The sequence below is a fragment of the Leptopilina heterotoma genome, unplaced genomic scaffold, assembly GCF_015476425.1.
Source record: "Leptopilina heterotoma isolate Lh14 unplaced genomic scaffold, ASM1547642v1 Lhet_260, whole genome shotgun sequence".
Lineage (NCBI taxonomy): Eukaryota > Metazoa > Arthropoda > Insecta > Hymenoptera > Figitidae > Leptopilina > Leptopilina heterotoma.
In genome coordinates, this window is record NW_025110970.1 from 155,966 (window position 1) to 183,593 (window position 27,628).

The 27,628-nt window shown below is 29.5% G+C and overlaps 2 protein-coding genes across 9 annotated transcripts in view; one reads left to right on the forward strand and one right to left on the reverse strand.

Annotated features, from left to right (window-relative positions):
* Positions 1–15,591, forward strand: part of LOC122503421 (protein AAR2 homolog) — a 105,903-nt gene extending 90,312 nt beyond the window's left edge. For both annotated transcript variants that reach the window (XM_043613954.1, XM_043613953.1), the window contains exon 6: positions 11,907–15,591. In XM_043613954.1, the coding sequence (XP_043469889.1) occupies positions 11,907–12,321 (415 nt within the window). In that variant the 3' untranslated portion in view covers positions 12,322–15,591. The remainder of the gene's footprint in view (positions 1–11,906) is intronic.
* Positions 15,592–18,589: 2,998 nt separating this feature from the next.
* The window catches only part of LOC122503420 (RNA binding protein fox-1 homolog 2), a 411,323-nt gene continuing 402,284 nt past the window's right edge, over positions 18,590–27,628 (reverse strand). For all 7 annotated transcript variants that reach the window (XM_043613948.1, XM_043613951.1, XM_043613952.1 and 4 more), the window contains 2 exons: positions 26,686–26,749; positions 18,590–18,775 (listed from right to left, as the gene is read on the reverse strand). In XM_043613948.1, the coding sequence (XP_043469883.1) occupies positions 18,731–18,775; positions 26,686–26,749 (109 nt within the window). In that variant the 3' untranslated portion in view covers positions 18,590–18,730. The remainder of the gene's footprint in view (positions 18,776–26,685; positions 26,750–27,628) is intronic.

Genomic DNA, 27,628 nt, shown 5'->3' on the forward strand with positions numbered 1-27,628 from the left:
GGTCTGAATAATAGACCACAAGATAAAGATGAAGTAATAAAATAAGTGAATAAATAAATGGTTATAAAATAAAGTGACAAAAGTATGAAATGAAAAGTGAAATATTAATTAAAGTGCAAGCGCGTTAAAAAACAAAGGATATTAACTAAAGGAAATAAAACTAAAGGAAAATATATAAATATATATGACAAAGGTGAGCTAAGTTGTTTTACACACTAAAACACAATACATGCACATAAACACATTACGCATCAGAAAATAGATATTGTGTAGAATCACATACTTAAAAGAAGATAAAGATTGTAATCTTTAAGATAAAGTAAATAAGGGAAATTTAGATAATTGTATTAGTGTTTAGAAGTTATAATATATTCTCATTATTTTGTAAATTTATTCAACTTTATTAGCATCTACACAACAATTCCAAAACCCTAAAATCCACTATTTCCAAACAGTAGAGATTCTCACCTCACTACTTGAACAATAAGTAGGAAGGAGGGGATCCACTACCAAACTTTAAAGGTTAGAAGTTTTCTTGTGTAATATTTTACCTTTAATTTTATTGTTAATTAATTAAATTATTACACAGCCACACAAAAAAAAAGTTCTGATCTGGGGGTCTCACTATGTAGACTTTATGTTTTTTGGGTCGCTGAATCCGAATCCGAGGTCCATTTAACCTCATCAGATCAGGATTTTGACATAACCTCAAAAAACCAATATGGCGGACACATTTTTGAAAAGTTTATTGGATTCGCTTCAAATTCGTTACTTGGGGGTTTTTGGGGTCGCTAATTACGAATTTGACGTCTGATTTCAAAAATTCAAAATGGCGGATCCAATATGGCGGACACGTTTTTGAAAAATTCATCGGATTCGCTTGAAATTCGTTACTCTGGGGTTTTTGGGGTCGCTGATTACGAATCTGATGTCGGTTTTTCAAAATTCAAAATGGCGGATCCAATATGGCTGACACATACATATTGGATCCGCCATTTTGAATTTTTGAAATCTGACTTCAAATTCGTAATCAGCGACCCCGAAAACCCCCGAGTAACGAATTTCAAGCGAATCCGATGAATTTTTCAAAAACGTGTCCGCCATATTGGATCCGCCATTTTGAATTTTTGAAATCAGACTTCAAATTCGTAATCAGCGACCCCAAAAACCCCCGAGTAACGAATTTGAAGCGAATCCAATAAACTTTTCAAAAATGTGTCCGCCATATTGGTTTTTTGAGGTTATGTCAAAATCCTGATCTGATGAGGTTAAATGGACCTCGGATTCGGATTCAGCGACCCAAAAAACATAAAGTCTACATAGTGAGACCCACAGATCAGAACTTTTTTTTTTTGTGGCTGTGTTATTCATAATTTTAATACATTACAATGCGCATACCAATCAGATTGCGCGGGAAAATTTGAAAATGATTTCATTCAATGTAACACGAATAACTTTGTATATAGTTACTTAATATTTATTATATGATTTGTTAATTAAAACTTCATAATATAAATTAATTTTAAAACATTTCCATAAACAAAATTAGAAAATAATTAATTTATTATCTTTACATTTTTTTTAAATACACATTTTTTTCTGTAGAAATTTTTTCAAAAAAAAGTTTGAAAATTTATTTATTTAAATTTATATCTTTTACGAAGAATAAAATTAAATAATAATAATATAAATATTTAAATTAAATAATTGTTACTAAATATTATTGGTTAATTAAAACTTCATAAATTAATTTAAATAATTTAATTAACTATAAATAAATTAATTTAATTGAATAATTATTTATCTAATTATTAATTCATTTTTAATATAAAACTAATAATAATTATTATACAATTAATTATATTAAATTAATAAATTAAATTAATTTTAAATTAAAACAATACTAAATTAAAATACTATTTTAAATTTATAATTATGTGCAAATGTCAAAAATCTTGTGTTTTTCTACTTTTTAAATTATTTTCTTTGTTATTTAGTCTGTAAGTATATAAAAGTTTAATTATTTATTAAAGCTGAGATATTGAACTTCAATATATATTTAAGACAAAAAAAGTTGACTTCTGGAAATATCATTTTTATGTTTGATAAGAACCGAGTATTTGAATTTTCCATAAGAGACAATGTTAAATTAATAAATTTATAACTTTTAAACTATTCAGACAAAAATTTTCAAACTCTGTGAGCTGTTTTATAATATTATTAGAAACTCATCCTCAAAATTTGAAAAGTTTCTGACTTTTTTTAATATGTGTCCCATTCCTCCTTAATCCATAAATAGTATTTCTCGGGGACTCTTGTCGAAGTGCGTAAGGACAATAGGGAAGGAGTATAAACAATAAAAAAAAATAAAAAATAAAAAAAAATAATAATAATGATTATTTAAGATTTAATTATCTTCGAACAATGTAAATAAAAATTTTTGAATACTTACTTTTTGGACTTATTGAAATTTTTAACAAATTATGGTCCTGTTAATAATTAAAATTCTCAAAGAATTTGATCATTTTTATTAATATTTTTTACTAATTCTATTATTGAATTTTGAAAAATTAGAAGCCAATTTTCATTAATTTTTAAATTTAATTTAAACAATTTTCAAAAATTGTAACAAAATACTTAAAATAAATTAATTATTTTTCAATTAAATTTTACAAAATTTCAACTATTCAAAAAGATTTTTATTATAGATATATTTCAAAAATTAAATTATGTCTTAAAAAATGATTCAAAAATAATTTTTGAATGATTTGTTTATAGTTACTTTTCGCATTATCAAAATAACTTGCACGTTTTTACTAAAAATTGTGGTTTTTTATGTATTGTCTCAATTTTCTTAATTTCCATGAAAAAAAATTCTTCCCGACATTTCTCTGACTATGGTGTTAATATAATATTATAATAATTTTAAAAAATAAAGATTTTAACCAAATTATAGTGTTCATTTATTATGTTAGTGATTAACTCATTAACGCCTGAAAAAAGAAAATTCTTATCAAATTTTATTTTATTGAGTGTCCTCTTTTCGATTCCTGTGTAAAAAAGAATTTCGTTCAACACAAAAATTAAATATAGCGGTTATAATTTCAAAAACTCAAAAAAAATTCATTTTTTTAAGTTTGATAATTTTTTTACCCTTTAACCCCTTCCCAGTGTATGACGTCTATAGAGGCAAAAATAATTCGTGCCACCAGTGTGTATGACCGCTATAGTGGCATCTAAAATGAAAATTCGGTAATAAATGAAATATGAATATCAATGAATATTCTAAAGTTTTGGGGTCGCTTAAAATGCTGGTTCGGGGGATTTTGAGGTTTCTAAATCCAAATCTTTAGTCAAAATTTAAAAATTCAAAATAGTGGTTCCAAAATGGCCAACGAAAAAATTTAAAATCAGTAAACTTTTTTAATTTTTAAATTTTGATTATGCTGATTACGAACTCGATTTTAGTTTCCAATAAGTTAAAATGGCGGATCCAATATGGAACAAAATTTTTACTTTATGCAATTGATCTTAATTTTGTGGCTCGGTGGTTTTTAAGGAAGATGATTACGAATACGATGTTTGTTTTCAAAAATTCAAAGTGGCTAATATAAATATGAGGAAGAGAAATTTAAAAAAATTTCTATCCACGCTCGCTGGTTGTGAGTCGGTGCAAGTGCTAAAACAGAAGTCAATTGTCAGTGAGCGCTCCTAGGACATTTACACCTACCTGACTGGTATAAGAACTCCCGAGTAACAAAATTAAAGTCAATTGCATAAATTAAAAAGAAAATTCCGCCATTTTAAATTTATGAAAACTTACATCTGTTCGTAATCAGCGACCCTAGAAACCACCGAGTGACAAATTTAAGGTCAATTGCATAAAGTAAAAATTTTTGTTCTTTATTGGATGGGGGGTGGTCAAACATTGGTGAAAAATTGTCCTCGTGGTTTATGGACGGCCCCTAAGCTTATACCGCGGCTTATATCATGACTATCAATAAATCTCGGTGTCAATCTTTTGACAAAGAAGGAAGAATACTTCAATAAAATAATTCTTCTAATGTGTGATGAATTTATATAAAGTTTTTCTATCGCTTGACTAAACTAAAAACTGACAATTTAAGGAAATAATTATAAAAATAAAAAAATATTATATTTATGTCGTGAAACTGCTCAGTATGTTAAATTTAATTTTTGGTTTTCGTGTTTTATGTTTTTTTAAAATTCTTCAAAAAAACATTTTTATATACACACAATGAAATAAGGTCTTAAGTATAATAAGACAAAAGTAGAAATATCGCGCGCGCTTTAGCGCGCGTAGCTCTGATAGTCTTTAATTAAACTTCATCTGTAAATAAATTATTTTTTATATAATGTTCCGAAAGTTCTTCTAGAATTTAAATCTAAATACAAGAACTCAATTTGTTATGATATTTGGAACTGTCCATGTTTTTATATTAAATTATAAAGCTACAATATTTTCAAAAAATTGTAATAAAGAAATTCTTGGGTCAAAATTCGTGAAGTGGGCAACTAATTTTCAGTTGGTCAATATTTTTCATGAAATTTATGTTTTTCTGTTTGAAATATTGACCAACTGAAAATTAGTTGCCCACTTCACGAATTTTGACCCAAGAATTTCTTTATTACAATTTTTTGAAAATATTGTAGCTTTATAATTTAATATAAAAACATGGACAGTTCCAATTATCATAAAAAATTGAGTTCTTGTATTTAGATTTAAATTCTAGAAGAACTTTCGGAACATTATATAAAAAATAATTTATTTAGAGATGAAGTTTAGTTAAAGATTGTAGAAAATGATTCACTTCAGGAAGGGTTATAATTCTAATTTTCAGAAATCATTAAAATTCATCAATTTTACTCATTTTCCATAAACTTTCATATTTTTCTGTAAAAAGAATTTTGCCAGATGAAACTGAAACTTGTGACCACCCTAAAATTAAATTTATTTAGTTTAGTCATATTATTGCAGTGAACAAATTTTAAATGAATATAATTAAAATTTAAAAAATCGAAATTCTTTACAGTAATTTTATTACAATTTTTGAAAATGATAAATAATAATAATTAATTACTTATTAGGTAAGTGAATTCTTTTAAATTTTTAATGTGAAATTACTGAAATTAAAGTCAATATTTGAAAATAAAAAGTTTTGTAATTTGCATAATTATAAATTTAAAATAGTATTTTAATTTAGTATTGTTTTAATTTAAAATTAATTTAATTTATTAATTTAATATAATTAATTGTATAATAATTATTATTAGTTTTATATTAAAAATGAATTAATAATTAGATAAATAATTATTCAATTAAATTAATTTATTTATAGTTAATTAAATTATTTAAATTAATTTATGAAGTTTTAATTAACCAATAATATTTAGTAACAATTATTTAATTTAATTATTTATATTATTATTATTTAATTTTATTCCTCGTAAAAGATATAAATTTAAATAAATAAATTTTCAAACTTTTTTTTGAAAAAATTTCTACAGAAAAAAATGTGTATTTAAAGAAAATGTAAAGATAATAAATTATTATTTTCTAATTTTGTTTATAGAAATGTTTTAAAATTAATTTATATTATGAAGTTTTAATTAACAAATCATATAATAAATATTAAGTAACTATATACAAAGTTATTCGTGTTACATTGAATGAAATCATTTTCAAATTTTCCCGCGCAATCTGCTTGGTATGCGCATCAAGCGTGGAAGATTTTTGTTTCCTGTATTTATATGGTCGTTTAGGTTAGTGGTTAGGTTCTCGATTTCTGTTCTGCAAACTAGGGTTCAATTCCCACTTCCCCCAAATTTTATTTTAAAAAAACATTTGTTTCGCAATAAATTGTTTTTAGAAATATAAACTTAATTCAGGTAGTAATAAATTAAATAGATAAGAGCAAGTTGTAAAATAATTTTTTAAAATTATTTTTCCATTGAAATTAATAATGGTGTTTATTATTAGGTAATAATTAATTTTGTCAACAAAAAAATAATTATAATAAATTCATTATTATTATTATTATTATTATTATTGTTATTGTATTAATAAGTAATAAATACATATTAATTTTCCAAGTGTAAAATTTTATAATTATATAATAGCATATATTATATTCTTTAACTTAATCAATTACGTTTCCTGAAAACTTACATTTCTATTTTTGGGGAAAATTGCTTATCATTTTTTAGGGAACTTAGTAGAGCTAGTTTTATGGAAAGTTACACAGAAAACTTTCTTTAAACTTAAATTTCTATTTTTCACAAAATATACATTGCAATTTTTCAGCAAATTTATATCGATAATTTCCAGGAAGCTAACACCGTTAAGTTTAAACCGGAGGACATTTAAAAGTTCAGGGAACTTAGCAGGAACTTAACCGCGTTAATTAAGGAAGATTTCGACTATATCAGCAATTAGTGACATCTATTAGACGTCAATTGAACTCTTTGGTTTAGAGTCAGGTGTTATTCTTAAGATAATTATTCCGATATGGTTGTCGGTAAATAATTATATTTTTGAATTTAATTTTTGATCTGAAAAAATAAGCTGCGTGAACGACTGCACTGTGCATCTGTGAGGACTCGAACCCCAGTTAATAGCTGCCTTTCGCGGGACTAACGCCTACCAATGCACCATGCCAACACAGCCTGGACGTTCACGCTTCTTATAATCTCAGATCAAGCCCATACACTAGTCGAAGAGCTGTATAGTTAATGTAGGAAATTATTTGCTTCCTTCCTTAATTAAAATTCTTAATCAGCAAATAATTTCCTACATTAACTATACAGCTCTTCGACTAGTGTATGGGCTTGATCTGAGATTATAAGAAGCGTGAACGTCCAGGCTGTGTTGGCATGGTGCATTGGTAGGCGTTAGTCCCGCGAAAGGCAGCTATTAACTGGGGTTCGAGTCCTCACAGATGCACAGTGCAGTTAGTCGTTCACGCAGCTTATTTCTTCAGATCAAAAATTAAATTCAAAAATATAATTATTTACCGACAACCATATCGGAATAATTATCTTAAGAATAACACCTGACTCTAAACCAAAGAGTTCAATTGACGTCTAATAGATGTCACTAATTGCTGATATAGTCGAAATCTTCCTTAATTAAAATTCTTAATCAGCAAATAATTTCCTACATTAACCGCGTTAAGTTCGGAACTTAACGCGGATAGTTTCCTGCTAAGTTCCTACAAAGTATTGTGCTATCTGGGTATATACTAAGAAAAAAATAATGCTAAAGTAGTATAGACATGGTCTCTAAATTTGAATTAGTGAATGACTTTTTGCTTTTGAATTAGTAAAGTTTACTAATAAATTTGTGGAAATGACTATTTATTTGTAAAATTTACTAATTCGAAAGCAAAAAGTCAGTCACTAATTCAAATTTGACAATATTTTTACTAATTCTTTATAGAGTGTTCCATTCTAAAAGCGAACGTTGCTGTCTTGCGTTTTTTGCCGAAGTTTATACTTGATTTGGTGATGCTTGATACTTTTACATAATGAACAGTTAATATATAAATAATATATACATATGTATATGTGCGATTCCATGTCAAGAGATCAAGGGGTCTTACGGTACAATGCTTTTTTTTAAATTTTTTCCGTTTAAACATTTAAACAAAAAAATTTGTCAAGGTTCAGTTTCGAAAGATTTTTTCATGCCCTTTCGATTGGCAGTAAGCATTTTCAAAAGCTCACACTATAAATGTCTTTCCATATATTTTAGTGTCCAGATTCAATAAATCTGGACACTTTTCAAAATGTTTTACAAAAAAAACAAAATCTTTCATCGAGCCGTTTTTAAGAAAATCGACTTTTAACGAGATTTTTAAGGTTAAATAATTTAATTTTTGTATATTTAAATTTAAAGTATGTGCAGAATCGTAATGCAAATTGATACTAAAATTAATTTTTATAAATAAATGTATTTTGTAGATTTATTACAATTTTTTGTGTACAGAATATCACCGAAACAATTCAAATCATTAAAGTGCGACTTTAAATGGTCACTTATAATGACTCAATAATCTCTGAAAAATTTTAAGGGGACTATGTGCCCCATTTAGGAAATATAGGGGGTCAAAGTTGACCAAGTCCAATAAAAAATATTTATCGATTTCACAGTTATACTCGAATATTAATTTTAAAAAAATACTAAATGTTCTTTTAAGATTATTAGCAGCTGATTATTATGAATCTAAAGACAAACTGTAAGAATTCGAAATGGCAGATCTTATTTAAGATTCAAATTTTGCAACAATTTATCGGATTCACTTGAAACTCGTTACACAAGGCTTTTTGGTGTCGCTAATTGCGAATTTTATGCTAGATTTCAGAAATTCAAAATAGCGAACAACATATGGGGGATCAGTTGTTACCCCCAAGTAACGAGCTTTAATGGGTTAATTGAATTCGATGAATTTTTACAAAACTTGTCTACCATATGGGATCCGCTATTTAAAATTTTTGGAATTTTACATCAAATTCGTAATTACTGACCCCAAAAACCTCCGAGTAACGAATTTCAAGTGAATTTGTTCAATTTTTGCAAAACTTTAGTGTCATAGTAGATACTCCATATTGGATAGGAACACGATTTTGAATTCTTATAGTTTGACTTTAGATTCGTAATCAACAGACAAAAATTTTAAAAGCATCAGTATTTTTTAATAAAATAATATTTTTTTAAATTAATATTCGAGTATAAATGTGAAATCGATAAATTTTTTTTTTGACAGGGTCAACTTTGATTATTATTTTTTATATTTAATATTTAAGTATATTTATTACACTTGTCTTATTACATAAAGTAAATACAAGAGGAGTTTCAAGATATGAGCATTAAATAGTTACAATTAAACTTAAGTATTAAAAATTCGAAAAATCTTTAAAAAAAATTAATCGTTGCGCGATCATTTGACGAAATAATTGGCATCCATCCACTCTCAAAATCAGGTTTATTAAAGTTTAAACTTCTCCACCTGTCCACCTGGTTACAAACTTCAAAAAAATACCGTGTTTGGGCAAACCAGTTAAATTTACAATTTTAATTTTTTAATGCCAACTCCCTCAGCCTCTCAAAACAACGCCTAGGGTACCGCGAAAATTCCATATTAAAGATTTTTGTTAACCAGGTCATTACTCTTTTGAGGACAAAGAAGGATAAATGCATTATTCCAGTTTCTAATCTAACTGCATAACCAGAAGAACAAGTGGGTGGAAACAAAAGTTATGCTTATAAAAAGATTGCTGGATCTTCTCTAGACAATCTAAATGTTTTAAAGCCCAAACTTGGGCACCATAAAATAAAACATTTAGGGGCATACTCTCAAACAATCTGGCATAAGCGCTCCATGAGTCGGCCTTGGTAGACTGGATGACCCTCAAAATAGAACCAATTGCAATATTAGCCGCTCCGGATGCTTTTTTAGCCGCAGACGAAAATGAACAAAAACTGTCAAACGGGATACCCAAGTACACATACTCATTGACCACCTCAATACGCTCATCACCGAATTTAAAAGATTTAAATCTTCTAGCAGAAGAATTTCCCGATCTCGTGAAAAATTAGCACCTTAGTTTCTTTAACATTGACACTCGATTTATTATAAGCTCGCAGTAGGAGTGCAATGCCTCCAGTTTTCTATTCAACTCCATTGGAGTATCATATAGAAATACATAATCATCAGCAAATCCAAGTAGCAAAATATCCAACATGTTATCAACTGAGATACCTCTGCACCCACAGTTAACAAAATGAGCTTCCATGTCAGATATAAAAAGCAAAAATTCGTACGAACTGAGGACTTCACCCTGGAGTACTCCTTGTGTGACTTTAACATGATTTGTATAACCAAAGATGGTGCGACACCGATGGAAAAGCCCCCTTGAAATCCACAAATAATGCATATACTACGGCTCTCGGCTTTTGCAAATGAATCTGTATACTAGCTAATAAAGTGTACCGATGGTATAGCTCGGTTGGCGGAATCCCGTGGCTTGCGACCACGGAGGTTAAGCATCATTTGAGCGCGGTTAGTGCCTGGATGGGTGACCCTCTGTGAATCGCCACAGTTTCGGTGTTTTTCACTGATCGAGATATATCAAACGGGAGGTTTGACGCCGAGGCTATGTTTGTGAATCTGTGATGGATATCCAAATGTACATTCATGACTCGACGTCAATAAACCGGTTGTACTCGGGAAGTGGGTTTTCTGCAGTTTTCCTCTCCCCTGGCCAAATGTCCAGGCGAATGCGAGTACTCTTAACCTAAGTCGGCTGCAGCCGCAAAAGTAAAGACCCCAAAGAGTTTGTGAGTTAGAAAAGTCTAGTAGTGATGTTGAGGAGATTGTAAAGGCCCGAAAGGGCATACAATGAAATCATACTTTTACTAGCTGATAAAGTGAACAAATTTTCGGTGCAGCTTCGGCCCTTTCTAAACTCGGATTGAGATTCGGGAATCAGACCCAATTCATTGGACCAAGAAACAAGATGGGTCTGTAGTTTTCAGGGTCGATAGCGTTACCTTTCTTATAAGGGCGATAGGGATTCACAACTTTCCAAAATTGTTTAGAATCTTTGGGTCAGTCCATTATATTTCACCTGAAGCCGTTGCGGCCTATTTTTAAAAAAATCTCATAATTTGTAAAAATGATGTTTAATATCCATAGAATTCATTTTTGAGAATTCTTTTATAAAATTTTTTGAATTAAACTTAGAATTTTAATTTTTAAGTTGAGTTGCACAGTAAAAAGGTTAGATTGACAGTTCTGAAAATTTAATAAAAAATCATGGAAATAATTTAGATAATACAAATTTCTTGATTGATATTTGTTAAAAATGAGCTAATTTACTTGTATAAATAGATTATTATGTAAACATAAAATATAATAAAATATACATATAATATACATAAAAATATATATAATATATAATAATATATATTTAATTTTTATATTTTTATATTATTATAAATATTATTATTATAATATTATAATAATATTATAATATATATATATAATATTATTATTATTATTATTTTTTTTTTATTTTTTTATTTTTTATTTTTTTTATTTTTTTTTATTATAATATATATTTTATATATAAATATATATAATATATAATATACATATCCAAAATAATAGATAAAAATTGATTTTAAAACTTAACTATAAAATGTCAAAAGTCACTACATTTTATTTACACTTTTCTAAAAAGTTTATAAATATTAAAAAATTTATTACTACATAATGTAAAGTACTTTCAATATACTTTCATATTATGTGCTAACTTTTTTGCGTGTGGTAGAAAAAAGAGTTTTCTTCTGACTGGAGCGCTGCGGACTGTCGCGGGGCCCGGTTTTGCGCTCCGGTCAGTAGAAAACTCTGTTTTTCAGTATACACACTGCCAATCGAAAGAGCATGAAAAAATCTATCGAAACTGTACCCTGACAAAGTTTTTTATTTAATTGCTTAAGAGTAAAAAATTATCAAAATAAGCATTGTACCGTAAAACCCCAAACTTTCACACCCTCCCCCTTGGAAAATATTGGACTAATTGAAAAAATATTTTCACAAAAAATTACTATCTATTAGTACTACAAAAGCCCCAAGTTTAGGCACGATTGGTTAAAAAATTTTCTCTACCTTTATCACTTGACGTGGAATCGCTCATATATACTATGTTGCAATCTAGTAGCTATTAGAAACTAAGCTAAGTCATCAAATGATAATTCATGATAAAAAAGTGTGCTTTTATTAAAAATATGTTTCTTAAACAAAAAATTCGTGAGATTTCCCCATATCTATTTAATATATTTAAATAAATTATAACACGTAAATAAAATGAAATTATTTCAGTCCTATTGAAGTGATTGGAGAACTACAACTGGCATTTGTTTGTTTCCTCGTCGGTCAAAGTTTAGATGCTTTTGAACATTGGAAACTACTAGTATCTTTAATATGTCGTGCCGATTGTGCAATTTCTGTACGTCGTCAAATCTACACCGAATTTCTCAGAACATTGGAAGTTCAGCTTATATGGATTCCAGAGGAAGTGTTATATGACATAGTTGCCAGTAATAATTTTGTATATCACAATCTTCGTCTCCTTTTTTCAAACATAGAAGCAAATACCGATGTTGATGTAAGATTGAAATCTGAAGCAGTTCGAATGCGAGACAGAATTTCTAGTAAATTTACGTGGGATTTTTCAAATTTACAAGAAGAGGGTGAAGAGGATTGTCCGGTTATCGTCAATTTAGATGGAGAATGAAATGAAATAGTTGTTTATATAATTGTAAATACATTATTATTACAAAATCTCTTATAATATTAAATTGAATTTTAAATTAAAACATTCATTTATCGTCACAATATGTTCTGTAGGATGTTAAAATACAATAAACATGAGAAAAGAAGTAACAGTAAAAATATATAAATTTATTTAAGATGAAAGCAATCAATTAAAATAGACAGACAAAGTTAAAATTGTGTTACTTCGAGGATGGTAAGCTATCAACTATTGTTTTTATTCATCATTCTCACAATCGTTTTCCTTATCGAAACCAAAATCAGTTACTATAATTACGTTAAAAATCACATTTAATGGTTTAAACACGTTACTCGGGCGTTTTTGGAGTCGCTGATTATGAATCTGGCATCAGATTTTTTAAATTCAAAATAGCGGATCCAATATGGAAGACAAAAATTAAGAATTGTTTGTATTTGTCTGAAATTCATTACTCGGGTATTTTTGCCATTTTTAAAAACGAATCTGGCATCAGATTTAAAAATTCAAAATGGCGGACAAAATTAAAACATTTTTTGAATTTGCCTGAAATTTATTATTTGGGGGTTTTGTAGGCTCAGACACAGCTCGGTGGCTGCCGCCTGCTTGCACGTAACACATGAGAGTAAGAGAGTCAGACAATTAAAATTATATGTTTTCTCTCCCTTGCTCTAGCTGCAAATCCGACCAATTTCTTTTGTACTAATGTTTTTTAACGTTTTTTTAGCTAATTACGTTCATCTTTGCAGTACATTTGAAAAAAAACTAATGAAGTTTTCCGAACATCTAGATGTTCGGAGTTTATTGCAATAAAAAAAAACACATCTTACCTTACCAGATCACATATATTTAAAAATATTATATTATCCTTATTCCTAAAAATATTCTTAAATTGTTAATTAATATGCTGATGAGAAATAAAGTACTCTTTATTTTTCTTTAAAAAATGAAGACAGTCGAGTTATTTGAAAAATATTTAATAATAAACATTGACAATATACAGAGAAAATACGCCATAAGAACTCACTATGAGAGTATGTAATAAGAACCTATCAACTGGTCCAGACTTAGAGAATATGATCAAATCAAATATTGATGAAGGTATTCCCGGAGACACTTGACATTTCTGTCAGTACTTGCATCAAAATTTCGATTCATATAATATTCACCGTTTTATTTTTCATTTATCAATTATTAATTATCAATTAAACATTTCTTGTGTGCAAATATCCATATTTATCCATATTTATTTCAAAGATCCATTAACGGGCGTTCGCAGTGATAATAAAACTGGACCTTATTTTTATCCATTTTATTATAGATATTGTTCATTTGCATTCATTTACACTGCAAGAAACATAATCAATGGCATAGCTATTACTTTCGTCTTCAATGCAATTTTAAGATTAAAGACTATGCTTCTGACTCATATATTCGATCATAACTTTTTTCACTCAATACTTCATACACACAAGTATTCTACATTATAACACTCAAATGTCATGGAACATCTCTTTATTTTAATAGTTCAAAATACAACAAGATGCTGCCCAACTCATAAGTAATTTCTTTGGAATTCACAATATCTCTTATTAACATCTATTGAAAAAATAATCTTCTCCTTAATCCTCTTTTTATCATCCGCATCCTCTGCAACAGAAATTTGTTATTGAAATCTCGAAATTTGTTACGTTTAATAAATACTAAAGCAGAGAAACTTATCAGTGAGAGAATTATTTAACACAAATGCTTTATACATAAAAATTTTTAAATTTTAAAATTTGAAACAATCTTCTAATCGAATTCAAATATTGGACAGTTAATTTTCTTTAGATATGATATTGAGCAGCAACTTGTCTCATATGCTAAGATATGTTGTTCGAAAGATGTGTCATTACGTAGTTATGTATTCACCTAATCGTTTAAAAGTTTCTTTATCATATATTGTAAGGTGCGTGTCATTAAATATTTTACATTGATATTGTATTTATATAGACTTTACAATGTAAAATTACCATCGGTAGTATGAGGTTCAAAATTCTTTTATGCAATTATCAACCCCTGCATTTCAAAAATTCATTTCAATCTCTTAACTTACAAACTTATCAAATATCGTTTTTATATAAATCAAAAAACAAAAAACAAACAATCACAAATATCTCACTCATAAAAATAGTAAAAAGTTGTTTGCATCTTCAAACTGCGTTTCCTATCAAATTTTATTTTCAAATAGAATTCAATTTTCATTGTAAAAATTTCATTGTGAAAACTTTCGTAGATAAACAGAAAACGTTATTAACAAAAAAATGTCAAATAGAAGAAAACTTTTGATGGGCAAACGACTTTTGACAATTTTTCAATAATTTTACATATTTTTATTTGCTAAAATTCATTGCCAGTTGTTCATACTAGAGTTTTACAAAAAGTATTATTTTACACAATGACGAAAGTGGATATAAAAAAAGTTTACATAAATATCTACAAAAACTATAAACAGTGTAGGCCAGTCGCAAGATAACTATAAAAAAAATTCTAAAAAATCTTGTGCTTGTGACAATATTACAATAAAAATAGCTCTGCAGGGGCGATTAATTGCCTAATTTGAGCTTGTTTTATGCTACACACTAAAGTTTAATAGCCTAACGACAAATATGATCGAGTAATGAGTTATATAAATTATAGTTACATTTTATAATATACAGGAGGTAAGAGCTAATCGCAATTTTTTGGTCTCTCGCAATCGCCCAGCAAATCTCCAAATTACATAAAATCTACAATAGTTAAAATTCCAATTTTTATATTTTTATATGCTTTTACATATATTTTCGGTCATTTTACCATTCTAGCACCAGAGCTCTTACTTAATTTTTTCTTCCTTTTTAAGAGTGTCTTTGCGATCGCGAGAGAGTAACATTAGTGACTGACTTTTTATAACAGAGATACATTCGCATTATTAAATGTAAGTTAAACTATAATTCTTAAATTATCAATAGAAGTGAGTATGTCAGAGTTTAGCTCCTTTTAAATTTGACAATTTCGCTGCTTTTGCGATTTGTGCTTGACACTGGATTTATTTACAATCTGGCGGGAGTGTATTAAATTTTATTCTTTATCTCATAATGCGGAGCTTCATCTAGCCTAAAGCTAACGGAGAGTAGATTGAAACGTAACGCGAACTGCTAACATCTTTGTCATATTTGGCTAATTCGACTCTTCGATTGACCAATACTTTTAAAACGCGCACAAACTTATTACGACTTATAAAACATAATTTCCACGCATATCACTCACTCCAGCATAATGTGCGTATCATGAGTTTCACTTTTTTCATTTTGTTTCTTTCAAATTCATTTGTTCGCATGTTTACCAACATTATTTAACATTATGAATGCTTATATTATAGCAACAACTTTCTTACGATTTAAAACTCAGCCGTTTGCGCGTCTGTTTACTTCTTCTTAGATTTAAAGTGTGACAGTTTTGCTTTTAAAAATTCAACATAATTATAGCGCGATACACACCTTTTGATCGATTTATTATTACTACTACTGCTACTGTTATAAATTACGTACATATTCAGTTGCTAACCTCGATCATTTATTAGCGTCTCTCTTTCCCTCTTCAGTTGCGAGATTCTATATACGTATACTTTAATGGATCCATTTATGAATTAAGTCATATAAATTTGTGTCATGTTCGTTTACTGTCTAGCTAAGAAATAAATAAATAAAATTCGTTTTGGTTTCTCGAAGCGAAGCGACGTTCAGCCTTTTTGTACCGAGCATCGATATCATAATGAAAATGGAAAGAAAATTACTTTGGTGCTTCGCTATCATCCTACAAATTGACATGCGCGAAATCTAAATATTTTATTAATGGATATTTTTTTATTTCATTAATTTCATTATTTAAGTTTTGTTTGTAAAAATTTTATTTTACTACAAACAGGACCCAATGGTTTCATAAAATAGGTAACTGATTTAAATTAAAAAAATTATTATTCTAAATTTCAATGCTATTTGAAATTGATACTGTTACTGAATTTGAAAACGATTTAGACTTTGGCTTCAGTAAGACATACTTTTATTTTTAATTCCACTGCTAATTTGGCTTATCTCATAAAATTAAATTTACTTGTAAAATAAAAAGTTTTAATTGTTTTCAATATTGATTTTGTTTTTCATTTAACGTTAATTTGAAATTGAAATACGATTTAAAAATGTTTATTTATTGCTATTCAATTTTCTGATTCAGCTTATTTATTTCACATCATAATTGAAAGATGGATTTGAGGAGCTGGGAAGAACTTCTTGAGCGTGCAAATGCTCGCGCTAATACCAGTCAGGTAGTAATAAGAGACACAAAGGAGCTCAACTGCTACTTAAGAGCATTTGAACCATTGTGACGTCACATTTTTCAACACAAATCTGTTCCGTGTCTGGTTGATGAAGATTTGAATAATTTTTAATAAAAGTGGTTGGAAAATGTTTATAAAGATACCTATATAGATTACGTCTATTATGTGCAGGTTGATTGAAATTTTAGGTTTAAAAGAACTTTTGATAAAATTATAACCTCTCAGTGACAAGTTTTTCTTCAATAAATACTTATACGAAGCTAAACATTTGCTTAAATCAACATTTTTCAAGTAAAATTTCAATCAACGTCTGTTATGTGTAATAGAACAGACAATTTATATTATTATATTCATTTATTAACAACTTTGATAAATAAGTATTTCAATCTCCATTAACCAGATACGGAAAAGATTTGTGTTGTAAAACTGTGACATCATAATGGTTCAAACGTTCCTAACTGGTATTAGTGTGAGCGTTCGCGCAAACGGTGAGTTCTTTTTCCGGTTCCTCAATTTAAGTAAAATTTCATTTTGTTACCAAACTCTGATTCAGCAATAAATTTGATAGAAATAAATTATTCAATCTCATTTCAAATTTTATAAAGTAATCCTTATTTTAAATTCTCAATTGGCTGCGATTAAAATTTTTCTCTGCATCAAATTCACAGGATTCTAAATTTGATGTTTATTTCGAATTAAAAAAACTGGAAATAGGATATAAATAAAAGTAGAAAAAAATGAATTCATCTAATTAACCTGAAATTTGGATAGGGCGACGATTATTACAGGATTTTAGGGAGTGTCTGACATACACAACATAAAGTAACATTATTCATAGTCTTAATATCATTATTAGTAATATCGAATGTAAAACTATGAGTAAAATTGTTTGATTAGAACCGGTTGAGATAATGGTTAGACTCTGTTTACCAGAATCCGGTAGATCGGTCTAGATTATACAGGAAAAGACCTTTTATTTAAAATCACAATTAACAGATTATTAAACTTGGGCTATTCGATGTTTGTTATAAAATGTAAATAGTGTCGCTTGTAATTGTCACAGCGAAGAGAAGCGAAAAGAAGCGAAAAGAAGACCAGTTTACTAGTGACTTTATTAATATTTTGTTGAATTAACATTTAATAGGTTTGTCACATTTTGAAATAAAAAGTCTTTCCGTGTAATACTACAATCTACATTACTGTACTTAATGTATGGTTCGCGACCTACGCAAATATTTGGTATAGAAATGCACCAACTTGTGCGCCTTTTTACGCAACTGTCGGAATAGCTTACTGTTTATTATTTAGAGTTAACTTCTGCAAACATTGCAGCTCGTTCAAACGGAAATCAGACAGTTTCGCTCGAGAACGGCAGCCACATCGACCTACTCTTTTCTTTTCTGTTTCACACACGCACATACTTTGGACAATGGTAATTGTAAAAAACAAATTACAAAAGAAACTAAATCAAGTGAAAATACTACTAAAAAAATAACATACACTCTTTCCAGATTTGTAAAAAATTCTTACAATATCTACAAAATTGTTTCAAGTCCTTTGTACATTTGGCTACACAATAAGTTTTAAAAATATCAAAAAGCGAAAACTATCAAAAAGTATCGTTCTCACAACTGAATTTTTTCAAGAGGAATATTGTCAATTATGGCTGCCATTTTTATTAAGCGAGCTGATAATTTCTATTTTAACGATACTATTTAGAAAAAAGAGATTTTAATCGAGGCTCCTTAACGCACCTTTTTCTGTGATTCTACCATCTAATTGTGAATTACTATCATTATAATTTGGCTTAATTCGACGTACATGTTCGTCATTATGTAAGAGATAAGAATTACTAATGATGCACTGAAGAAGTTCTCTTGACGAACTGAATTGATGTCTGAAGTGCAGATATAAAATGACATCGATAAATCAGAATGTCCAGGCATCGTGTTGGTGGGTTGGATGATTGCTTTTCTTTCTGACCATGATTTAGTGGATGTGGTTTGACTGGAAGGTTCCGATGTGCTTCCTATTTCTTTAATAAGGCGTAAACCTGTTGTATCCTCCTCGATAAACAGTGGCCTATAATCAAATGTTTTTAATTGTTATTCATTTTCATTACATTTTTCTACGAAAAGAGATACATTATTAATATTATTTTAATTTCATTCATTACTTTTTATTTCTTTCCTATAACATTAACATTTACACCATTATAATAAAATTTTTTTAATTTATTTTTGAGTTTAGGATCTTCTGTTTACAAATATCTTTAATATTTCATACAATTTACTCTCAAAATTTGAATTAGATGAAAATAATTAATTTGATAGTGAACAAATCAGTTCATTTAATGTGTACTTTAAATTTTAATTTTACAAGTAGATCATTACAAAATTTAGAAATTGTATTTCCAGACTTTTGCATATTCCTTTTTATAGCATAAGATTTTAATTAATAAAGTACTGTAATTTATTTTATTTAAATATTATGTTTAATGAAGTTTAAATTTAAAAAATTTTAGTATTTGAATATTTGGAGTGCCTAATCTAAATTTTATTATTTGAAAATTTGTTCCCTTATAAAACATTATGTTGACATAAACAATAAAATATGTGAAAAGTATCCACTGTTATTTCAATTGTTTTGTGAATATGACTTTCAAAGTAATATTTCAAAGTTAGGGGGTCCACCCACTTTAGACGCGCTAAAAATAAATTTAAATAAATTAAATTTAGTAAATTTTTTTTAGGTTTAAATTGTAACTATCAACACTTTAGGTGAACAGACAGACCTTTGGTGCCTTTTTAATACATTAGAGAAAAGTCCTGATTTTTTACACTCTTTAACTCTCTTTGCCCAAAACAGCAATTCTGCGGATTACCCGCACTCCGGATTTTGACCACAACATAAACATTGAAAAAATAAACTCGGTAAGAATTCCTAAATTTGTTCAAAAATCGAGAATTTGTGCAAGGCTCCAGAAATTTTTAGAAATTTGATGTAAATGTATCTTTCCGAAATAATTACGAAACTATTTTCGTAAGAATTTCAAAATCAGCATTATAAATGAATTCCTGGAAAAATACAGGGGAGAACTACAGTTTAAATTTCATAAGAGTTCCGGAATTTTGTCGAAAGAAGAGATGCGCCAAGATTCTCTGCGCATGTTTTAATAGTGTACGTGTTACCGGCAAAACCCGAAGACCAGGCATTTTGCGAAATGCCTAAGATTTTAGGAGATACCCGAATTTCCTAAAGATTTACAGGCAGTTCTCGAATTACCTAGGCATTTCGAGAATTGAGTAGGCGATTCGTGAAATGCCGGGGCCGTTTTAGGCAAATTGGCAATTTGCCTAAAAAGGCTTCGTCATTTCGCGAATTACTTAGTCAATTCGAGAAATTGATTAAAGAATATTTTTTGAATAAACCTAAGTTCAAAATTGAACGTGAAAAAAAATTTGTGTGAAGAGGAAGAAAATTTAACTATTTGTTAATTAATATTGTTTATAACAATTGAAATAAATTATTTTATGCTTTATTAATGGTCTGGTGGTCATATTAGATTAATTTGAACTGATTTAGATCATGTGTAGCAACGGAATATGATGGCCATTAATGACTTTTATGTAAAAAAATTTTTATGTTAATGTTAGATACTTAAGAAATATTAAAGAAAAACAAATTAAAAATGTCTAAGAACAAAATAATTGATCTAATTGACACCAGAGATGGAGATATATTTGTAGGTTGAGTCGAAAGTTACAATCAAACGACATTGATTGAAGATTGGATTCAGTGCAGTATTTAAAATTTTTGACTACATGAAAACTGCATTGAATCCCATAATAAATCGTCGGTTGGGTGCAGAAAGATTCCAATTCAGACTAGTCGTGAAAAACGTGCCGTTTCAAAAAACATGTAAGAAACCTGCCATTTGAATTGAGATTTGGAAAACATGACAACTCAGAATTTACGTTCATTTTTTTCATTTTAGGTACAAGAAAGAAGTTGTGCATCAAATAATAAATAATCAACAAATTAATTCAATAAATTAGTAAAAATATTCCTCTTTCAAAGAAAAATAACAATTATGCAAAATGCAACTAAAAAAATAATTTTTGTACAACTTTATAATCTTTGCTTCAAATTTTTCTGTACTGCCAAATGTCAAACTAAAATAAAAAAAAATGAACGTCAATTCTGAGTTGGCATGTTTTCCAAATCGCAGCTGAAGTGGCAGGTTTCTCACGTGTTTTTTGAAACGGCACGTTTTTCACGACTAGTCTGAATTGGCACCTTTCTGCACCCAACCGACGTAATGTTCAAAATGTGACCAGAATAAGATAAAAGTAATTTGAACGGTTAAAAATTAAGTTTAAGCTAAAAGTATAAAATTATAAGTATTGGCCATCTCTCCCGGATATTCCGGGAGAGATGGCCAAATGCACTTTTTACAAAATGTAAATTTTGAGATTGTTCCAATGTTTCTATGAAAATATTTTATTTTTAGTTACTTTAAAGTTAAGTGTTCAATGTTTAATTATCAATAAAAGTTTAGACATAAATTGCTTTTTTATAATTTTTACAGTACTTTAAAAAACTATGTCCACCTCCCCCGGACTTACCCTAAATGACTCAGATAATCCATTTCTCAATTTGCCTAAAATGACGAAGACTTTTTAGACAAATTGTCAATTTGCCTAAAACGGCCCCGGCATTTCGCGAATCGCCTAGTCAATTCTCGAAATGCCTAGGCAATTCGAGAACTGCCTGTAAATCTCTAGGAAATTCGGGTATTTCCTAAAATCTTAGGCATTTCGCAAAATGCCTGGTCTTCGGCTTTTGCCGGTAACATATGTGTACGAATGAGTGTAAACATGAGCGAACAACTCTGGTCCCTATGTTCGCGGCATGAGCGGCTTTTTTAATATTACCCATTTGTAACGGTTCTAATTTATTTACACCCTCTTGGAAACCGAGAACTATCCATATTGGAAATTTTCTCAATCCAAGGGAGAGATCTATCAAGTACTCTGCATAACAAGGGCAACACTCCTGTTTCTAAACGAACAGCGTAATTGGGAGTGCATCTGGGTAGGAACAATAGACTCTTAAAGAAGGATAACTGAACTTTTTTTATAGCATTACTATAAATCAGTCCCCAAACCTGGACTGCGTACAAAAGATTGATACAAACAAGACTGTCGAAAAGTGTGCTACAGGTTGACCATGTATCTGCCTTGAATCTGTTAACGCTGTGGTTGCCGAACTTATTGTTTTTAGCAGCCTCAAAGAAACATGAGTTTTTGAAGATCACTCCCAAATAAGTACAACTATTCACTACCTCTATTTTTTCTTTATCGAACCTAAAAGCTTAAAAATTTACAATTTTTGTTTTTTCCGTGTTTACAATCAATTGTTTCTGTTGACAGTATTCATTCAGAGCTTTAAGTTTCCGACAATGATACAATGTCATGTGTTGTAAATTACATTATTTTCTCTCTCCCATTCCAAAAGTCTATTTGCCAAGATTTGTGAGAAAATCTTCACCACGCAATTAATTAACGTAATTGGTCTGTAGTTTTCAGGATAATCCAAGTCGTCCTTTCTGTGAAGCATACACATTTTTAATTGTCCCCCGAATTTGGGACTGTATGAGAGTCCCAACTCTGGGAGGCTTTTATAAAAACTGTATTTAATGCCATCACAGCCGGGTGACTTCGAATCTTTACACCTCTTAAGACTTTTACAAATCTCTTCGTAGGAAATACAGCTATTGAGGATGCGGTGTCTTATAGAAGGAGCCGACCAAGGCCCTAAGATCTTGATAGGATAAAAATTTCACAAAAACTCATACCAACCCTCAATACTAATTGTGTACATTAAATTTTTTCCTTCTTTTGTTAATTATTCCCCAGAAGTCTTTCAAGTTTTTGCCTGAGTAAGTTGATTTGTAAGAGAAAGTATGGTTGCGTAATCATTTTTTTTTTTTTTGAAGTTAGCAATTTTCTATAGGCTGATTGTAACTTGGTATACTGCATACGCAAGATAGGGTCAAAGTTTGAGTTTTTTTACAAATAAAAGAATTCCGTTAAGTTATTCTTCATCACTCTGCACTCAGCATCTAACCATGGTTTGTTCAGTGAAACAAAGATGTTAGATTGTTGAACTCTCTTTCTCATGTCTAAGTCAATCGCAACCTCAACTAGCGCTGTTGTCAGAAGTTCGCCAGACTCTTCCAATCCAGTTGACCAACGCCAACGCTCATCCCCACCTCTATCTCATTAGCTCGGAGTATTCATCCGCCTTATCGAAGTTAAAATTAAATATTCACTTCTCACCACTTTAAAGCACCGATCCAGTTGACAGGGAGGAAAGATACAGATGAGCTACGACTGGTAAATGATTCCGTGACTAACTCTAACACACTAAAGTCTCGAATAAACAGTAAGAATGATATTAAACACCAAACCAAGTCAACTACACTCGAACTTAAATTACTAGTATATTTTTAGTAAGCTAGAAATTGCTTAAAGTGGAAGGCATTACATAAAACCAACCCTTTCTGTTCCATACAATCAATTAACTGTCTACCCCTAAAATTATGATCCTAAAGTTCTGAACGTTCAAATGAACGAAATTGATTTATTTCTTCTTTAAATTCAATTTTTATTACAATAATTTTGAGTCACTATTAAAAAAATTAATTTTTAAAGTTTTTAAACGTAGAATCTAAGTTTTAAATTTTTATTCGAATCAGTAATTTATGAAAATATTTTTAATATAAAATATTTCGTTTATTTGAACGTTCAAAACTTGTGGATCATCTAAAATTCAAAAAACGCTGTAAGATGGCTATATCCTTCAAAAACACTATTATCTAGATTATTTAAGATAGGGAGACCTTTAAATTCTGCACATAGATTATTTAGTTTCAGGTTTAAATTGGTAAAAAAAACTAAAACTATGCGCTGTCGGAGAAATGTATACAATAATACTTAAAAACGAGAAATTATCCAAAAGCAATTTAACAATTATAAAATCTGGTTCTGTCAAAATCAGATGAGAAGAATAAAAACTTTTTTTACAATTAACATCAAATCTCCTTCAGCTCTTACTTTTTGGCATCCCTCACCGCTGGAGCATATAAGACATCCAAGAAACCTTATCGCTTCCGTGACATCGGATTCCATCCAAGACTCGCACAAACAAACAACAGCATGACTACGAAGAAGATGACCTATGTTGTCGATGTTTGCAATTCCACGCATATTTCAGAGAATGATACTTGTGCGTATGCGACTCCTGGTCAAATTCGAATTTGGCTTAGGTTTCAGGTGTTAACTGCTATGCTTGAGATACTTTGTGTGAACGTAAAACCTTCGAAGACGTTGGTGTTTTGTCACTCTTATTCAAGCAACGGTTCCTACAATTGGTAGTGACATCCTTCGATAAGCTTTTTTAGATAGATGTCCCAGTTTTTTCTTTGACTCCATTTCACGGGTAGAAAAGTTTTCTCTGTCTTCTTTTTTCTCTCCATCTTGGGTTATCTGAGTGACTCCTGTCAAAGTCGTCACTTCTTCATAATTCAGTAATTTGCCATCGAAAATTAATTTGTTACCTTTTATTGATACCGCTCTACCCGACTTCTTAATTAATTCAGCTTGAGATCTAAGAGTCTCATGTAATACTTGAAGCGATGGATTTAATAATGACAGGACGGATGCCCGTGATATTTCCTAGTCAGTATACCTCGGCAATAGCTAACTGTGGTATATTATACGATTTACTTCGGCCATTGGACGTTTTCGGCTTTTGAGCCTAACATATACACGCCTTCTTTTTTTATTATCTTCGTTGCAGAATTGTTCCGGAACTATTCTGTAGCTCTTATGAAGCGACGCTCTAAATTTTTCCGAAACTCATCGGAAATTCTACCGCCCAGACCATCTGAAATACTCAGCCGCTATATTTCGTAAAAAGTATTACATAATTACCGAGTTCTTCCCAAATAATTCCTGAATGTCTACTTAAAAAGTTTGACAATCCTTTCGAACATGAGGTCTATAACAATTCCAGACTTTTGCTAATATCCTCAATTTAGTAACGAATTCAGGAACTATTCCCGAATTATTTTTTTCCGTGTATAAAAAATATTAATTTTACTGTTTTTCTTAATTTTTCAATTTTCCCAATGCTAATTAAAATTTTTTAACTTTCTTAAATTCATTTTAATCGTTACTTAAAGTAGAATTTTTATAATTTATTGAATTGAAGATGTTTTTTAAATGTAACTGTAGTTTTATTTTTATCCAATTTTCTTTAATGAAACTATTTTTATAATGTTTACAATAAATTTTATGGGCTCTATAGAATAAGCGGGACGAACGCGAGGCTTGGAAGGGATATTACCAGTCGGGTAGCAGTGACAAGCTTTGAGCCGCTCACTGCTACCTGACTGGTATTATCCCTTTCAACCACGCGTTCGTCCCTTTATTCTAAACAGCCTCTCATTTAATACACAAACTTCACTTAACAATATAATTACAATATGATCTGAACTTATAAATAATTATTGGTACTCATTATTCATTTCATTAACCTAACATTGCACCGATTCCGACAGAAAGTTCAATATTTAAATTTAAATATTGTAAATTAACCGACAGATTGGCTCAGTCGGATAGATGCCTGGCGTTGGTGGTCGTTTAAGGACCAAGGGTATCAGTACCCTTGGTTCGTTCCCACTTGGCTTGGTATTTTTCCGGCACGTGAGACAATCTGAGCGGGAGGTTTGACGTCGAGGTATAATGATGTGCACCGTCGATTATTGTCCGGTACACACCATTAGAACTCGACTGTCGATAAACCGGTTGTACTCAGAGAGGTTTTCTACAGTTTCCCTCTTCTCTGGCGAGAAAACCCATTGACGGGTGGTCCAGGCGTAATGCGAGTACTCCTAATAAAGTCGGCTGTAGACGCAAAATTAGGTTAATATATAGAAAATTTCTAAAGTAGAATGGTTATGCTTAATCCAAAAAAGTATTTCTCGGGGACTCTTGTCGAAGTGCGTAAGGCCAATAGGGCAGGAGTATAAACAATAAAAAAAAAAAAAAAAAAAAAAATATTGTAAATTTATTGAAAATACATTCAAATATAAATAATAACCACTAGTCCTATTAATTTTCTGTCTGTAATAATTGTGCAAATGTTACCACGCTCAATCGGCTCAATCTGTAGTGGTAACATCTATTGCGTCTGTCAAAGGTAAGAAAAAAAAATTCACCGTGACGTGGCATAAGTTTCCACCAATAAAAAACGACTACACGCTAAAAAAAGTTCTACTAAAGTAGAGATAACAATCACTATAATAGCTATAAGTTTCACTGATTTGGCTCCATCGATAATCCATTTTCGCTGATCTAGCGAAAATGATATTTCTTGCGTTACCTTTTGAAAACAACATAACCTCAAAATAGCACTTGAACGAAAACATTTTTAAATTAATGTTCAAAGCGTATATTCAAATTCTACTAATTATATTTTTTATATTATAACTAATAAAATGTAAAATTAGTAAATTAATACGTATTTAGAGGTAAGAAATGTAAATTTGACATTTGTGATTTTAGAGAAATTTTTATGAGAATGGTAAACTGTCAAATATTTCCAATATGACTGACCAGTGAAATTCATTTTCTCTATATCAGAGAAACAGTTTGACTACTGCATTGGAAATCATTCACTGAATTAGTTGAATAGATTCTTTATGTTATTTATTTTTGAAATTAGCTGTTCCCCACAGTAAAAATTTTTTTCCGTGTATGATAAATACTTTTATTTGTTGGGATATATAGATAAAAACAGTTTTTTTACTTTTAACTTTGAATTACAATTAAATATTGGTATTATGTCAATTTTTTAATTTTCTTAAACAAAAAATGCTGTCAGATGCGAAAGTATTTAAATTTAGTTATATAAAAACTTACTCCATAACCAGCAACAGGTCCAATACCATGTCCCAGATAAGGATCAGCATATTCACGACCATAACTGAAAGATAAAAGAATGTTAAGAATATTTCTTACTTGTTTCATGTTTGAATTTAAATATGTGTTTAAGAATTTGATTGGAAACGGAAAAGTCTTACGAATTTAGTCAGTGTTTTTTCATGGGATTTTCACACATGACTTCACATTCATCTCTAGGTATTCGACTACGTAGTGCTCGACCTATTGGTCGGTTTCTGCTGTAAGGAATCATTCATTCGTGTTAAAAAGCCAATTATAAATATATATATATATATATATAAGTTATCATACGATGAAAAAACATAGATCACTTTGGTCCTAAGGGCGATTTTCGCGAAGCATGTTGTGTCAAAGTCGCCGTTAGTAACAAAATGATTTTTTAAAGTATTTTTATCGTACGTCAGAGTGATTCTCCGCATAGCACATAAATTAGTTACTACTATTACTGTAACTGCCCAAGTAGAAATGTAATACTGTCATAGTACTGACTCAGTACTGACTGCCAGTATAGCAGTACTGACTCCAGTACTAAATCAGCACTGGGAAATCCCTGGCTGGTAACGCTGTCCAGCACTGATTTTTTACCGGCAGTCAGTACTAAGTCAGTATTAAAATATCACTGGCAGAACACCGCCTAATTACTGATTCGCAGGTAAAATTTAACAAATTTGGAAAATGCTGTAACGCGTTCTCTAAAACAAAATTTACCTTTAGAAGCTTATATTAATTTGTTATTTGATTATTAAAAAAAGGGAGTAAATTGAATACTAATAATTATTATTAATATTTCTCTAGTAAATAAACTTTTATGAGTAACAATAAAAATGTAAATAATTAGCAAAATTGCTTTTATTGAAATAAGTTTAAAAAAATTTTTTTTTTTTTTTTTTCATTAATTTAT